Genomic DNA, 16220 nt, shown 5'->3' with positions numbered 1-16220 from the left:
GTTATACAGTTAACTACACCTCAGTGACTTCCAATGTTTTTACAGAATACTCTTTAATCCAACAGATAGCAAAGAAAGTTTTTAATACAACTCGCCTTAGTTAGTTATTACAGGTTTCTGTTGCTGTTTGTGCAAGGGTGGAACAGTTAAAGGTTTAAAAGGCAGAAAGTTTTCCTGTTGTTTTGACTAAACCAGGGGAAACGTGCTGGAGCTGTGCAGAATTTGATTGCCAAACACAGATAAAAGATACACAGTGAGAAAAGATAGTAAAGGTTTAACCCAGCTGATGTAAGAAACAAACTCCAAGGATGCCCATGTTTCCTTCTTTTATCACACTGTTAATCTTTAATCAGGAAAACAGTTCTGAGAACAGCTCTTTGTGCACAGCTGAACAGACACCAAAACTTGGAAGTTAATAGGATCACTGAAGAATGAGACTATTAAATGATTGTCCTAATAAATCTGTGAGTAAGATGTACAAACCCGAGGAGTTCAAATTCTGCTTCCACGTGGATGTGCAGCAAGTCCAGGTTGAACCTTGCAAAATCAGCAGTAAGGAGGCAGTTGGTGGGTTCAGAAGAGCAGTGGGTTCCTGTGCACTTTTTTCCAGCTCAGATAACAAATCCTCTTGGGCATTAAACTTTCTGAGGAGTCCAAATCAACTTCTTAATTCAAAAATCTAAAGAAATCAAGAAAATTTAAGGGAGTATTTAACAACGTGTGTATTAATGTCACTTCACTGAACAGCAGGTGGTGTAGTCCGTGATATTTATCAGCAGAAATACCTTAAATCTTAGTTTTCTGCACTGCTCCAATAATGAACCATCACTTAAAGTCCACAACCAGGTAGCCTCAGGCCTCTCCATCAGGAACTGGAAATGGAAATATGGAATAACAGGCTTAGTTGTAAATCTTTTCTGCTCCTGTAGGAAACAAAGTCAATCTTATAGTCTTTGTAACTTAAACATCAAGATGAGGCAGTGTCTAGAAAGCAGATGAGAATACCTGGGTGACACGTTTTGTGAATCACAATTACTCCATTCAGAGCTGCCTCTACAAACTGAAAGTCTCTTGATCTGTCATTCATACCCATCTTTTGTTTAAGGTTTTCTGGGCAGAGAACATCTATGCTTCACCTAAAATAAAAAGGTACTTAGTGGTATTTAGAGCAAATACCTGAACTCTTCAAGGTGAGTCAAAGATGCACAAATAGCAGTCAGAATTATGTCTTCCTAAAAGCATAAGGAAAAAAACCTCCATGATTTCCAGGATCCAGTTGAACTCCTGATCTCTTTACTGAGTGTTGTTTGTAGAAATAATCATATTGTGGCATTTGTCTGGTAGGAACCATTTACACTGACCAAACAAAAGTGCCTTTACATTGAAAAAATCCCATTGTTGTCCACTGATGTTGCCTTATGTCTCTCAGAATGGTGTTAAGCAGAAATGTACAGTATGTAGGATTTCACCTGACCTGTTAACACTTACATAAGAGTTTTCCAGTAAACAGAGGATTCGTTACAGGGATTATTGGTTTTTGTGCAATGTTGATTTTCCTCCTGCTGCCAGGTTCAAGAACCAAAAGGTATGTAGTTCTTGACATAGGCACTTTTGCCTTCTGACCTTTAGATGTAGCTTGGCTTTCATTTCTGCATAATCAGCTTTTCTATCCTCTTGTTTGGCTGTTAGTTTTATAAAATGCTTGAAATATTTATCAAAGCTGTTTTTCTGGGGAGAAATTATAGAACAAATCTCACTTGAAACAGAATACAGTTCAGCCCCAATTTCTGCTTTTGTGTTGCTATTGAAGGAGAAAACAGTTTGTAGTAAATGCTTTTCATTTCAAGAACTTACTATTTACATTACAGTAACCTAGAGAGAACTCAGCAGGGATGGTCTGTGGCAAAGATAAAAATGAGAAGAGATGATGATCATATTTAATTAGGTTTTAAGCTTCTCTAGCTGGGAACTATCAACCAAACTAGGAGAATTCATAAGAACAGGGAGAAATTGGCTTTGTCACCTCCCAGCCACCTTCCTAGGAGATGATAAAGGCTTGGGGACGTAGTTACATGTCCAAAGCCAAAATGGGAAATCCATAGCAGAAGGAAAAACAGAACCTAAACCTTCAGAATCTGCCCCCACTCTTACTGGCTAAAGCCATCCTTCTTCAAAGGAGTCAGCTCAAGAAGAATGTACAGAACTGCGACCAGTGGGTGAGACTGCATGTAAAAAGGGACAACAAAGGTATGTGGGAGGATTTAAAGAAAAGAGAAAAAGGCTGTGGTACAGATAGAGCTGGGTAACTTTGAAAGGACAACTGCCAGCTCAATGCTGCTAGCAGGCAAAGCATTGCAGAGAAATAAGGAACAGCATGCAAGAGGAAGGAGCCAGGGTTGTCCCATCCTAGAAAAAACAAACAAATTTAGAATATAAAAAGGTGCTTCCATGTCCTTTCTTTATGCCTGAGGAGCTGAGGTCTCTGTAAAAGGGCACAGCTAGCAGAACACCACAGGAAGCTGAAATTCTTGAACAAGAGGTGCTTGAACTCATGTGCAAGGATTTGTCTATTCCCTACTCAAGTAGGAAGCAGGAAGTCCTTGACAGCTGCAAGCACACACCTCTGTGGTAAAGAGATTTCACTCCAGGAAGGGTAACCATTTTTATTTGCAAACTGGATTTGGAGCCATCTGGGCTTCGTGGGACTGAGCAAGCAGATGCTGAAAGGGAAAGGGAAACACAAACCTTTTGCTGACTGTTTTTCACTCTGGTTAGTATGGTTTGTCCCCTTCTCTCCTGGCTGTGGTTCTGCTTTTCATCCAGCAAAAAAAAACAAAACCCTGCAGTAACCATGCAAAAATCATAATTCTGTTGTGGCTAGGGTAAAGTTAGTGAAAGTCTGGTGGGCCCAAACTCTCCATATGACTGAGACCTTCTGCAGTAGTTGAGAAGAGCTCCCAGGCTAACAGAATTACACATACCTGCCCACTGGTCAGTATGAGGGGCTGCAGAGCCTATTACTCACATACTCACACTGATCCTTGACAAGGTGCTTTAAAACAAAAACAACAGTATTCCTTTAGGGAAGAGTCCCCAGATTAGAGTCACAGCTCAAGTAATGGCTCCAGAGGAGTGACTGCTTATCAAAGGTAAAAGTACATGTCTCAATCCCATCTCCAGAGCAGAGCCTGTAAAAGTGAGCTTAAAAATAAAGTAATAATAATAACAGTGAAAACTATTTTATCTGCCAAAGCAGAAGAACAAGAAAGAAACCAGTGTGCCCATGGTGTAATGTCAGCCTTGGCATGCACTGTGGCACAACCAGGACTTTCTCTAAAATATAGCTCAGGACTGAGCACTTGAGCTGATACAAAAGGAAGCATCAAAGCTTGGTAACTTTGTTTAGAGATTTTAAACATGCACCAGTGCATCTTCCTGGCTGCTGAAATTTGCTTGCATTTGTTTTGAGAAATGTCTGTTGCTGAAAATGTCTCCAGCTGAAAATGCTGGACAGGTTAATGGAAGCACAGTCTAATTGTGATAAATCTGGGTATTTTTTTCCACTCCTCCACCATCAGAACAAGCCACTTCATTTCGAACATGGGCCAAAAAAATTACATTGCCTTTTGTAGGGATCCACAAACAGCATATTTTACAATCTGCCCACTCCTGTATGGGTTAGGGGTGGAAAGGAGGTGAGCAGGAGGTAAAACACTGTGCCCCCAGCTTGCTGCTACCTGCTGTGGCCAGTGGCAGAGGCTCAGTCTCAGGATTCACACGTGGAGGGGAGCGTGCAGCACATGTGGCAGGGCCCCCAGCCCTCCTGCAGATGGGTCAGTGCTGAGGAGCTGCTGCAAGAGAGGGGCTGTGAGGTGGAAACGTCGCCCGGCGGCGCGCAGGGTCTGGAACGAGCCCTTGGCTCGCTCACAGACTCTTTTGTAACTGCAGGCAATCTGCACTGTTCACGTTTTCTTTTGGAAATGGAGAGAACGATCCCTGCCCTGCTCTCTCTGAGCTTGCAAGGGCTGCCCTTGGGGCTGGACTCTGTGGCATCCAGTCCAGCAGCTGTCAGAGTGTGCTCAGTGTCAGCTGAGCGAAACACCACAGAAATAGCAATCCAGAGGCAGTGCTCTTCTGTTAGTAGAACAGCTCAGAGAATCTTAAAAAAACCTACAATTTTATAGCAAAATACCCAAGTGACAAACTCCTAGGAGGTGACAATATGTAGGAGAATTAGCAATGGGAGGGAAGTAGAATTTTGAGTATTATTATGTGCCATTAACAACTTTCAGATCTCACTGTGAATGCTTTGTTGCACCTTGGCTTGTAGTGATGAGTTAAGCTTCCTGATGACACTTTTTCTGAGCAACTAGAAACCTTTACATTTATTGAGTTCTACTAAGTCTGTAAAACCTGAAGTGCTCAAAAACTTCTGTTTTGAGCGACCTGAATGGTGTCCATCAAAGCAAACATCCTAAAACCCCTCCTTTCAAGGCACTTGTTGAACACTGTCATCTTGAAATGTCAGATTCACACACATTTAAATGATTTGACAGCTTCCAAGAAGGCACCTGATAAGCATCACATTCAAGTGTCAAGTAGCACAGAGAAAAAGTGCCAAAAAAAGTTCAATCAGAAGAAATCGTATCAGCTATTAGATGAGCATTATAATGCAGTTACTACTAAAAAAGGCTTCTCATTTAAATGGAAAATAAACTTTACATTCAAGACAACTATTTTTTAAAAGGCCTTACATTTCCCCATACCACCTGCCATGTTTGCCATTTGTGAAATCTTCCAGAAACTGAATCAAGAGAGCAGCACCCACTGCTACTGGGTGACACCTCAAGACCACTGTAACTGAGCTATTGGAAGTGCTACATCTGGGTTTTTGTGTAGGAGACAGTGGGTGTTATGAGAATTCACTGTCTTCACATAAAACCTTTAATGCCTTCTGTTGGCTTTCTAAAAGCTGAATCTCTAAATGAGAAGATTCTTGAAAAAAAATCCTGGCCTTGATTTGCATATGCTCCAGTTATTTCACTGCACCAAATACTATGTGTGTTTTATATAGGGGCTTGAGGCTTACTGTGTGTTTGTGATATGCTTTGAGATCCTCTGATGGGAGGTGTTACCTAAATACAAGGAATTTGATGCTGAAGTGTCTAGAATTCCCAGTGGACATCTGTACTCGAGCCCTGCTGCCATCACAAATGAAAAACATTTGGAATCCTTAATGTGATTTTTAATGGACATATGTTCATAACACAGTGCCACCAATTTGGCATATTTAGTGTCTTCTCAAGAGAAGCCCACAGTTTGTATAGCAAGATTGTGGGAGGTTAGGATTGCAGTGTTAAAAAATTTGCACAACACCTGCCTGACTGTAATTTAATTGGCAGAAATTAATGCTCTGGGTTTGGGAATTTTTCCTCTCAAAACCTAGAGACATGAGGACTGATTCTGCTGTATTTCACTGTTGTATGTAAGTTTTTATTCTGATTTTACTTGTGCTGCAATATGATAATTTCCTGGTCTACTGTCTTCCTGACAACTGAGCATTGCTGGCTTACTCTCAGTTATTTCTATGTAAACTGACTTACCTGGCCAACAAAAAGCACTCAGTATTTTTGCACATCTCTGAAAAAGGCCTCTGCTTAGTATTACTAAAGATTATGCTCCATTTTATTTTTAATGAAGGTATTTTGTGACATGTTTTAAAACGAAAATATTTCCCATCAGCTCCACCAGCAACACAATATGTGGACTCTCAAGACAAACACCAGCTTTGCCATTATTAAATTGGTTTTGGATTTTATCTTTGCTTACATCAGAGCCCTATCTGGAACAGTCTTTAGCACCTCTTATCCCACCAGATTTTTGTTTTCCTTTTCAGGAATGTTTGGCCTTGCCATGAATCAAGGACAGCCCCTCTTACCTCACTCTTTTCTTCCCTTATTTACAAAACACAATAAAAGGCTTTGCAGGGGAGATAGAGGGTACAGTCCCAGAGGGTGTTCCTGCAGAGAGAGAGTCAGCTCTGCAGTGTTTTAGACTTGCAGGTGGGAAGGTGAGCTACAATCCTGATCCCTGCTGCTGTGCCAGCCTGGCTTTTTGGGGGCTTGCAAGTCACTGCTGGCTTCCCAGCAAGAACCTTGCTGGGAATGCCCAACTGCCTCACAAACCTGAGCAACAGCTGGGTTGTGAACACCATTTATACAAGATAAATCAACTTTGTTGCTTTTCAGAACTCTCTGAAACTTAGCTGTGAATCCCAGATTTCCTGTTCTGCAAACTACCCATGACAACCATGGTAAGAGCCCCATCGATACAAAAAAGTCTCAAGTTGGCACAAATGCATCACCTTATCCAGGCTCCAGATGCTTTGCTAAGACTGGGTATAAATAGAAGGAGAGGAAATGGCAGCAGGGTTCTTTCTACAGTTCTGTTTGTCTAAAATACTTCAGTCTTCACACACCCAGACTGCATGGACAAATCAATGTGAAGACCACCTTTCTTTATTGTCATAGTTGTCTAAAATGGAATAAGGGAAGCTAAAGACAGGCCTGCAGAAACAGAGACAGGAGCTCAAAGTGTCTGAGATGACACTCAAGAGTCTGATATCACACTGAGATAACCCTCAGAATTATAAGAGTAGTAGTGGCTGTTGATACCAGAGAGTGCCTCTGAAAGAGATACAGACTCAGTTCTGTGTGTGTGCACACACACACAGTGCACTTCCCCCACAGAACAGTGTGCAACCCCAGTCCTGAGCAGTTCTGTGCTTTTGCTCTGAGTACAAATTTAGGGATGGGTTAATATTTTATGACACCTCGCCCCCATAGAACTCCCAGTAAAAATAACCTAATATTTGAAAGAAGAGGTTAATTATTGAGACAGTTGCCACTCTGCCTCTTCTGGGGTTGTAGCAATAGAAAATAACTGTTTCATTTGCAGAAGCCTAAAACAAGCCATAAACAAAAACTTCCTTGCCTCTACTGAAGGAACCTCAACACTTAGATTTATATTGCTAGGGATTTTTTTAGAACTGCATAGACAAAAATAAGAGCTATGGGCCTTACGTAGTGGTTATTCAGGCCTGTCAGTGCTCACTGTTGAACTTTATACCCAGATCAGGCAATGTTCCCAAGGTGAGTAAACACTCCTTGGACGAGCCTCCACTTCACAGCCAGCTAGTGACCATCTGCCTACAAAATGTGCCAACTGCACTTTGCCTCCGTGCATGACCTCCGTGTTCCTGGTTCCAGAAACTCTTTGTACTCAACCTTTCCCACACGGCGAGAAGTTATGACGTTTTTGATTTCAAAGCCAAAATGGATCAAAGTTTGGTTAAACTGCTAAATTTTGTAACTGCTTCAAAACAGCAAACCCAGGGGCTAAGAACCTCCGCTTTCAGCATTCATTAATCAAGGCTGTTAAATGATTACCTGGCCAGGGCTGCTTTGTTGACAACTCTGCGTGATGACAATGTCAGTGGCACTGTCCCAAGACACATCCAGTGGTGATGTAAAGGCCAAGCCTCCTTCACCTCAACTGGTGGGATGGACACTACCATGAAGAATATTTAAGGAAGGAGGTGCATCCTTGGAGAGCAGCAATTGCAAGAGAGCTCCAAAGCAAGTGAAACGGGCTCAACTGACAGGTACAGCAAAATCCTCTCTGGCATCCAGCTCCAGCTTCCATAGACAGTAAGTAGAATGGCCTTTATTTTTTTTCACCTTAAATTAGTAGAATGGCCTCTAATTTTTCCACCTTGAAATTAGCAGTGCTCCAAATTCCCTACCTTGATTTTAAAGCAGTACATAATCAAGTCCATTGCAAATTCTTTGTGTAATACATTGTTAGGCTTTGTGACACTGGCTAGAACGTAACTAAGCTAACCCACCTAATCTATTTGATTTTAGATAGTGATCAGTATTTTACAGCCAGCAACGAGATCCACACCAGCTTCAATAATGCCCCCACAGCTGAAAGCCAATATGAACGTCATGCCCAAGGTTGTCCAGGGGGATTGGGAGAGTCTGTCTCCTGAAGCAAGGGATTTCATCGAGACCAATGCCAAGCTGTGCCAGCCTGAGTGCATCCACATCTGCAACGGCTCGGAAGAGGAGAACAAGAAAATTCTGGACATCATGGTAGAACAAGGCATGATCAAGAAGCTGAACAAGTATGAGAACTGGTGAGTAGCCTAAAGGAAGTCAAGTATCATCTCAGAATTGGAAAATTCATTTTCTATCCTGTTTACTTTAAATACTTCTTATAACTCTCCGATATTTGCTTTCCATGAACATTTTGGAATTTTAGCTTACAGGGGTGAAATACTCAGGAAAAGCAAACTTTTCCCTCTAAAAATTAGCATAAAGCATATTATTCAGTTGGACTATCAACTGTACATTTTCTCTTGATTAGTTACATCAGGGAACTGAAGTAATGTCATGAGACTTATGCAATTTATCATTAGCAACAGCTAAATATTATTGAGCAAATCTTCTTTTGAAGAATTCTACTATTTTAGCCAATTAGTTTATTCATCACATACTTTTTTGTGGCATTCAAATAGGTCTGTGGGTGTTCAAATATTATTCAGTACAGGCATTATTCACATCATGCCGATGAGCTTTGACTCTAATGTATTCTGCAAATACTTTTTTCAAATATTTCATAATTTCTCCCAACTAACTGAACGTGAAAGGAGAATATTAACAACAAGTGCATACTCGAGAATTACGTGCCAACCACGAGATCTTCACGGGAGAAATCTGCAAAGACTTTTGAATAACTAAGTGCAGGAATTTGGCAATCTGTTTGCAGACTATTTGGGAGAGAAAAGGGCAAGATTCACCAGATAAATTATTCATTGTTAATTATATGCTTAGCTGTAGTGATGATGGTTATGACAGCCCAACTAGAACATTTTTATACTCGTGGAAAATTTCGATGCACAGAGGTGAAAATGTAAAACAATCCCCTCTATCGTAAATAGATGGCAAAAAATTCCTTAGAGGGGAAAAAGAATCCCCTTTAATGAACTCCTTCACTTTTAATGATCGTGCTTATACTCAGTATTTCCTTTGTGATGCCTCTAATTTAAGGGACTATGCCAATCCACTAAGCTGGGTTCTGATCCCTCTGGCACTTATACCAACACTTAAACTACTTTCCTTGGCATCCACTTAGCTTGAGGCATCATTTTGTGGTCCCCATACAAAACAACTTCACACTGATGAGAATGAGAATTAAACAAGATTAACTTTTCCCTGAAAGTTAACAACAGAGAATAAGGCTGAGATAAGAGGCAAAGGAGTATTAACATGTAACAAGAATTTCCTAGGCCATATAATTTTTTATTATTACTGGAAAGTCTTAAAGCAATTTTTATGAGAGAATATATCTGACTGATTTTTGAGATTATCTGTTATACTGCTTTGTCACTAACTTTTGACTTACAAAGCATTGTTTTAGCAGCCTTTTGTGCTAAAGTAGACCCACAGAAGGGTAAAAATGCTATGCTGATAATTAAGTCTAATTTGCTGATTTTTGCTGAAATGCAGCTGGTTGGCTCTCACTGATCCAAGAGATGTGGCAAGAATTGAGAGCAAAACTGTCATCATCACTCAAGAGCAGAGAGATACCACGCCAATACCTAAAACTGGAACAAGCCAGCTGGGGCGCTGGATGTCTGAGGAAGATTTTGAGAAAGCCTTCAACACCAGGTTCCCAGGCTGCATGCAAGGTAGATAAGAAAAAGATATTTGACACTGAACTTTCAGCAATGCTAAGACACTTACTGCTGAAAATCTTTAAAGAACAGTTTCAGCTGAAGATTTAGCTTTATCCCCCCGATAGTCACTTCACTGGTTTCATGCAGATCTTTACCATAGACCCAAATACCTCGGCAAGGGCAGTCCTCAGTCTCTTTCCAGCACTCTTGTTTTCCTCGAGAGGGGCAAAGTACAAAAATTCGTGACTTGGTTCAGGAAGTCACACAGCAACTGAGGAGCAGATAGGAAGTGAGATGAGAATGAAGGACCTCCCATCCACAGCAAGAATTTCAGATTCAGGGATTTACACTAACAGAGAACTTGGCCTTCACCTCCCCTTCCACCTCGCTAGACAATCTGAACTGCTGCCTTCAGCATTTAAGATAAAACTTCTTGCTACACAATTAGACAAACAGAACACTCCAGCTCTTTAAACATCATCAGAAGCTGTCACAAGACAAACAGCTTTTAAAGGACTGAGAAACAACCTCTATGTTTATAAAGATTACTTCAAATGTTCCTTGTTTTGCTCTTGGCTACATCTTGCTACTCCCTGTTTTCCAGGACGTACGATGTACGTCATCCCCTTCAGCATGGGCCCTATTGGATCACCTTTGTCCAAGATTGGGATCGAGCTGACGGATTCACCCTATGTAGTGGCCAGCATGAGGATCATGACACGGATAGGAACAGATGTTTTGAAAGCCCTGGGCAATGGGGAGTTTGTAAAATGCCTTCACTCAGTTGGATGCCCTCTGCCGCTAAAAGGTAAGAGCCACTAAAAACTCCAGGAGCCAATAAAAAACCTGAAGCCATTAAAAACCCCTGGAAACACCCAGGGCTGTGTTTTGGAGCTGAGTGCATGTCCTCAGCACGTGGGACACCCTCACCACAGAAGCCCAGGGTGGCTCTGTAACAGCACTAGGTACAAAACTCAGTTAAAGGAATCAAAGCTCAGCGAGAGTTTGATGGAGAGGAGATCATTATCCCTAGATTTCCTTGAAGCATATGCTCTGGGTTGCTGTCAGAAGCTCGATGCTGATGAAACAACAGCGTGATCAAGCATGGAAATTGCTGCATTCATGACTACAACATTCTGTTCTGCAGAGCCATTAATCAACAACTGGCCGTGCAACCCGGAGCTGACGCTGATTGCTCATCTCCCGGATCGCAGGGAGATCATTTCCTTTGGCAGCGGCTACGGAGGGAACTCCTTGCTGGGGAAGAAATGCTTTGCTCTCCGGATTGCCAGCAGACTGGCCAAAGAGGAGGGCTGGCTGGCAGAGCACATGCTGGTAAAAATCTATGCTGTTAAATCTTGTGTGTTTGAACAGCCTTGTTAAACCCCAAATTAGAGCCACATAAATCCATCACCCGCCTGGCCGTCAGTGGAATTAGTCTCATATGGATAGTCCTGTAACTTTAGATAGGAATCTGTCATGGGCCAGGCTCATGGGGAATAGAAAACTGCTTGCAAAGCCAAGTACTAAACATTTAAAATAGGACCTGCCATGGTGTAAAACAAGCAAGGTTTGGAACTTCTGAGAGTGACTTCTTGTAGGCAGACCCATGAACTTGAGCAGAGCCTGAACATCATTACTGGGCCAAATTTTAAAGAGGTCTGTGCACTCAAAACCTGCAAATATCAGATTTTCTAAGTGAGTTCTGCTGTGTAACCTTCCAAGCTTCAATTTCTGCTGTCCTTTAAACATTCTACCACCATAAAATACCACTGAAAAAAGAATTTCAAAGTGCATAAGAGAGCAGCCTTAGAAAAAAAATATCTGTGGTCTTTGAGAAGAGCAGAAGTATCCATGCACCAAGTGCTTTCCTTTCACTCCACTTGTGCAGCCAAAAGAATATTGCCTGGTTTTCTTCTGTCTTGACAGAGAAACACAGCAAAATAAAAATAAATGTTTATTATATACAGACCTAACATTTTTCAAAAATATGAGAACTTCTTATAGCTATTCTAATGGGAAGAAGAGTTGACTCTCTGATTTAAAAAATACAGCTTGAGTTATTTGTCAGCAATATTATGTTGTGCTTCTTCTGTAGGAGCAAATGTGCATAATTAAATATTTTATCATTTCCACTTGCTGGGAGACAATCTCCAAAATGAAAAGTGCAAGAAAAAAAGGCTGTGTTTAACAGTTGTATTAATTTTTCAATAGATCCTGGGAATTACCAATCCAGAAGGTAAAAAGAAGTACTTTGCTGCAGCATTCCCTAGTGCATGTGGAAAAACTAACTTGGCCATGATGAACCCAAGCCTGCCAGGATGGAAAATTGAGTGTGTGGGTGATGATATTGCCTGGATGAAATTTGATGAACAAGGTATGGAAATTAAATTGGAATGTTTTGCAGGTTGCTGTAGGTGCAGTAAGACATGCTAGAAACTTCTGGATAGAATTAAATCAGTATGGTTCACTTATATTTTATCATTTAACTTCCAGGCAACTTAAGGGCAATCAATCCTGAAAATGGCTTTTTTGGTGTTGCCCCCGGAACCTCAGTCAAAACAAACCCCAATGCTATTAAAACCATCTTCAAGAACACCATCTTTACCAACGTGGCAGAAACCAGTGATGGAGGTGTTTACTGGGAAGGCATTGATGAGCCCCTGCCAGCTGGAGTGACAGTGACCTCGTGGAAGAACAAGGATTGGACCCCAGACAACGGTACCTGGCCCACCCCGTGGCCCTCCCTTTGGCTTTCTTTGGAATTAATGAATCAATTCAAGTTCATTCTGTTTTGTTGTGCTCTGTGCAGGAGAACCTTGTGCTCACCCCAACTCCAGGTTCTGCTCCCCAGCCAGGCAGTGCCCCATCATGGATCCGGCGTGGGAGTCGCCCGAAGGCGTTCCCATCGAAGGGATCATTTTTGGAGGCCGCAGACCAGCTGGTAAGAGATGCAGCAGCCACCTTTCCAGGCTGAAGTGCTGGCCACAGAAGGGTTGACACACAGCTGGGCATAGCCACAGGTTTTGCTTTCACAGCTGCAAAAGCAAGGAAATAACCACGTTAGTCCAATTCCTCTGTGTTAGCCTTTGGCACACACGCTTCCAGCCACTGGTGTTTCAGGGGCTGAGTTGTTTGATGTTAACACAAAACAGGTAATAATAATAATAAAGGGCTGGAGGGAGATCAGGACCCACTAACATGAGTAGCAGACATATAGAAAATTGCTGCATTGGTCTCAGTTTGCCTGCAGTTTAAGTAGCTCAGTTAGCAAATGGTTAGAGAAATGAATCAGTTTTAGATAGTTTAAAGAAAAGGAAGTAAAATAAATTGTTCTGCTAAAGGTCACCTAAAGTTGGAAAAGAAATAGAAGTAATGCTAGGTCTGAATCTAATATGACCACAGGATCAGATTCTATTTCCACTAAAATCTGCTGGAGATTCTGATGTCCAAGACATCTCCCACTGGATGTGTTCAGTAATCAGGAGCCAGTTTTGAAAACATTCATTTCAACTTTGCTGTAAGAGAGCAGAAAATGAACTTATTAAAAAATCCCAGGAAAAATTAGAATACGTTATCCAGTAACATGCATTCAGCACTATGTCAGATAGCAAAAGCTGTCATAAAAATATTTCTGGACCTCTAATTACAGAAGTGATTTTGTTCTTTATAGGTGTCCCTCTTGTATATGAGGCCTTTAACTGGAAACATGGAGTATTTGTAGGAGCAGCCATGAGATCTGAAGCAACAGCAGCTGCTGAGCACAAAGGTAAATCAAAATTTAATCTGCCTACCTGTATTAAAAGCAGCCCCCTCTGGACTGCCTGCCCTCTCCTTCCCCCTGCTCTTTCACATTTCAGTCTTGGCAGCTAATTTTGCAACCTGTGCATTTTCACAATAGAAAATATTTGTACTGGAATTAACAGCCAAATTCTCTGTAAAAGTCAAATTAAGCAAAATAATCCCTTAGGTGGCAAGTATACAGAACAGGATGCAGGCACAGGGTTGCCAGAAGCCTTGACAGAGAGTTCTTGTTACAGTCTGGGATAAACAAATTTATATTCTCTTCTGCTAGAGCTCAACATAAATGCATGAATGATAGCAATCTCTTGAGAATCTTCATTTAAGCTGCTTGACCTGAGATTTAAGAAATTTAATAACAAAAATTAATTTCATTTGTACCTTTCGTGCCTCAAGGATAATGCTTGGGTTGTTTCTTAAAGCTCACAAGGGTGGTGAAGGGATCATGAGTAAACCCTGGGAGGATCTGAATCTTTGTGCTTCAGAATAACTGTGCTATTTATTCCCTTACCTTCTCCATCTGTGTTTCAAACAGGCAAAGTCATTATGCACGACCCATTTGCCATGAGGCCTTTCTTTGGCTACAACTTTGGCAAGTACTTGGCTCACTGGCTGAGCATGGCCCATCGTCCAGCTGCAAAACTACCCAGGATCTTCCACGTTAATTGGTTCCGCAAAGACAGCCAAGGGAAATTCCTGTGGCCTGGCTTCGGGGAGAATTCCCGTGTGCTGGAGTGGATGTTCAACAGAATTGAAGGGAAAGCCTCTGCCAAACCAACTGCCATAGGTTACATCCCCACTGATGCTGCTTTGAACTTGAAAGGTTTAGAAGACATCAACCTGACCGAACTGTTTGATATCTCAAAAGAGTTCTGGGAAAAGGAGGTAGAAGAAATCAAGCAGTACTTTGAAATGCAAGTTAATGCTGACCTTCCCTATGAAATAGAAAGGGAGTTGCTTGCCTTAGAGATGAGGATAAAACAGCTGTAAGCTGGTCAAACCCACAATTATTTATCAATTCGCACACACTGAGACAGGGCAAACACATTTTACCAAATCACCACTGGAAGCATAACAGCACATTGATGGGCAGGGGGTTATAATGAAAGTAGGTCATAGCTTAGCTAGGATATGGATACAGAGACATTCTAGAAACAACTCCAGACCTAATGATTTATAACTACATCGGTTGTTGTGAATAGGTGAGCAGCTGTGGGAGCGCACGTGCACAGGGTCTGAAACCCCTGTCCTGTCACTTACATGCACACAGAGCCATGATGGGTGTAAATTATTTGCCTAGCTCTGCATATACAATCCAAACCAATCCAGCCTTCAAGTTGTAGCACGTTGTTTCCATCACAGAAACCTCTGGAGTCTCAGACTCCACTGCAAAGAGGAGAGAAAATTAGATGCTGTATATATGTATTGCCTAAACATATTTCATGTCTTAAATACTTTTTAGAAAAATGAAGTTGTAACTATCAGAGTGAAAGATGACTTTATATTACTAATGCATATTTAAGATATTGCTATTATATATTACTCATGTTCCTGTGATTTCCAGATGTTTTGAATGGCTTGTTCTTAAACTATAAAATAAATGTTTATACAAAATATTACCTCATTTCCAGTATTCTTGCTGTTTATAAACCGCATGCACATAAATCGAGGCTCCTGTCAATACCACAGCACAGGCAGAGATGCACATGTGGAAGTTAGATGTTGACTGGAGTTGATCTGCTACTCCTGAGCCAGCTAGTTTAAGCCACATACTGTCTTTGCAACTTCGATTCCAGCCAAAGGAATGATCCAAAAATTATGATACCAGCTGTGAGCAGTCATCCAGATGGTGACACACTCTCCATAACTGGGCATTGTTAGTTACTGCAGGCATTTATAAAATAAACTACCCTCTAGGAAAGCCCCATATTAGGACCTCGCTCGTTTGTTAAAGTCATAGGATTTGTCCCTGTTCCACAACACCTTGGCTTTTGCAAGAGTAATGAGTGAAACTGTTGAAGTAAAGACAGTTTGGGAAAAAGTTTTCCAGATTTTTTGGGATGCCTAAAGCCTTAGAGCTCAATGAAAATCAGGGCAGGAACCTGCAGGAACCTTGTAGAGTCAAGACACTAAAACCAGCCCATGTTCTCCCAATTAGAGGTGTCATTTACGTGCTTCCCACATCCCTGGCAGGTATCCTGCTTTTTCACTTTGAATGCTTGATCTCCCAAAACATATTGCAAATATTTGCTTAGCAAAAAGAAAATCACTTACATTGTGTAATAAGCCTTTTTACAGACTTGCTTCCTTGCAGAGCAAACAGTGCCAGGGCTGGTCAACAACTGCCCTTCAAAGTTTGCTAGGAGAGGTCACATAATCTGAAAAGGCTCTAAACTGTCCCCTGACCCCATGTTTAAGACTTAACACAAACATCATCAGTTCTGAAGTGAATAATAGAGCCCAAGTCAATGCATAGTTCACACAAAGAACAGGCAATGGTAAGCTGTGAGGGAAGTGGAGGAGAGTGGTGCAGTCTCTGTGGAGGTGATAAAATCACATCTGCATCTCCTATAGGGTCACCTCTATGTCCTCTTGAATGGGCTCCAGATTAACAGAAAAAATCAAGGTGGAAGTCAGTAAATAAGTCAGAGGAAGTGAGCCAAGGAAGACTGGATAT

At 41.4% G+C, this 16220-nt stretch overlaps 1 protein-coding gene and 1 long non-coding RNA gene across 3 annotated transcripts; one reads left to right on the top strand and one right to left on the bottom strand.

Annotated features, from left to right (window-relative positions):
* Positions 1-229: 229 nt before the first annotated feature.
* Positions 230-10186, bottom strand: LOC132335638 (uncharacterized). Of its 2 annotated transcripts, XR_009488714.1 has the most exons (4): positions 9913-10186; positions 1006-1136; positions 786-872; positions 230-679 (listed from the first exon to the last, which is right to left on the bottom strand). It is a non-coding gene; the product is annotated as an uncharacterized LOC132335638 (long non-coding RNA). The 2 variants fall into 2 exon arrangements; XR_009488713.1 differs by lacking the exon at positions 1006-1136 and having other exon boundaries at positions 235-679.
* PCK1 (phosphoenolpyruvate carboxykinase 1) lies at positions 7549-15167 on the top strand. The gene is made up of 10 exons (XM_059862418.1): positions 7549-7709; positions 7926-8200; positions 9573-9754; positions 10347-10550; positions 10890-11077; positions 11957-12119; positions 12239-12463; positions 12555-12686; positions 13416-13511; positions 14079-15167. Exons 2-10 carry the CDS (start codon positions 7977-7979, stop codon positions 14531-14533), a joined length of 1869 nt encoding a protein of 622 aa, XP_059718401.1. The 5' UTR covers positions 7549-7709; positions 7926-7976; the 3' UTR covers positions 14534-15167.
* The last annotated feature ends 1053 nt before the right edge of the window (positions 15168-16220 follow it).

Source organism: Haemorhous mexicanus, chromosome 18 (genome assembly GCF_027477595.1).
Source record: "Haemorhous mexicanus isolate bHaeMex1 chromosome 18, bHaeMex1.pri, whole genome shotgun sequence".
In the NCBI taxonomy this organism is placed as follows: Eukaryota; Metazoa; Chordata; class Aves; order Passeriformes; family Fringillidae; genus Haemorhous; species Haemorhous mexicanus.
This window is presented reverse-complemented; position numbering and strand designations above follow the sequence as displayed.

What these genes read in the sequence shown, in the direction of transcription:
- PCK1 (XM_059862418.1), top strand. Translation starts at nt 7,977, where the DNA reads ATGCCCCCACAGCTGAAAGCCAATATGAACGTCATGCCCAAGGTTGTC. An exon ending in ATGCCCTCTGCCGCTAAAAG is followed by an intron (nt 10,551 to 10,889) that starts GTAAGAGCCACT and finishes TCTGTTCTGCAG; the next exon opens with AGCCATTAATCAACAACTGG. An exon ending in GGATTGGACCCCAGACAACG is followed by an intron (nt 12,464 to 12,554) that starts GTACCTGGCCCA and finishes TGCTCTGTGCAG; the next exon opens with GAGAACCTTGTGCTCACCCC.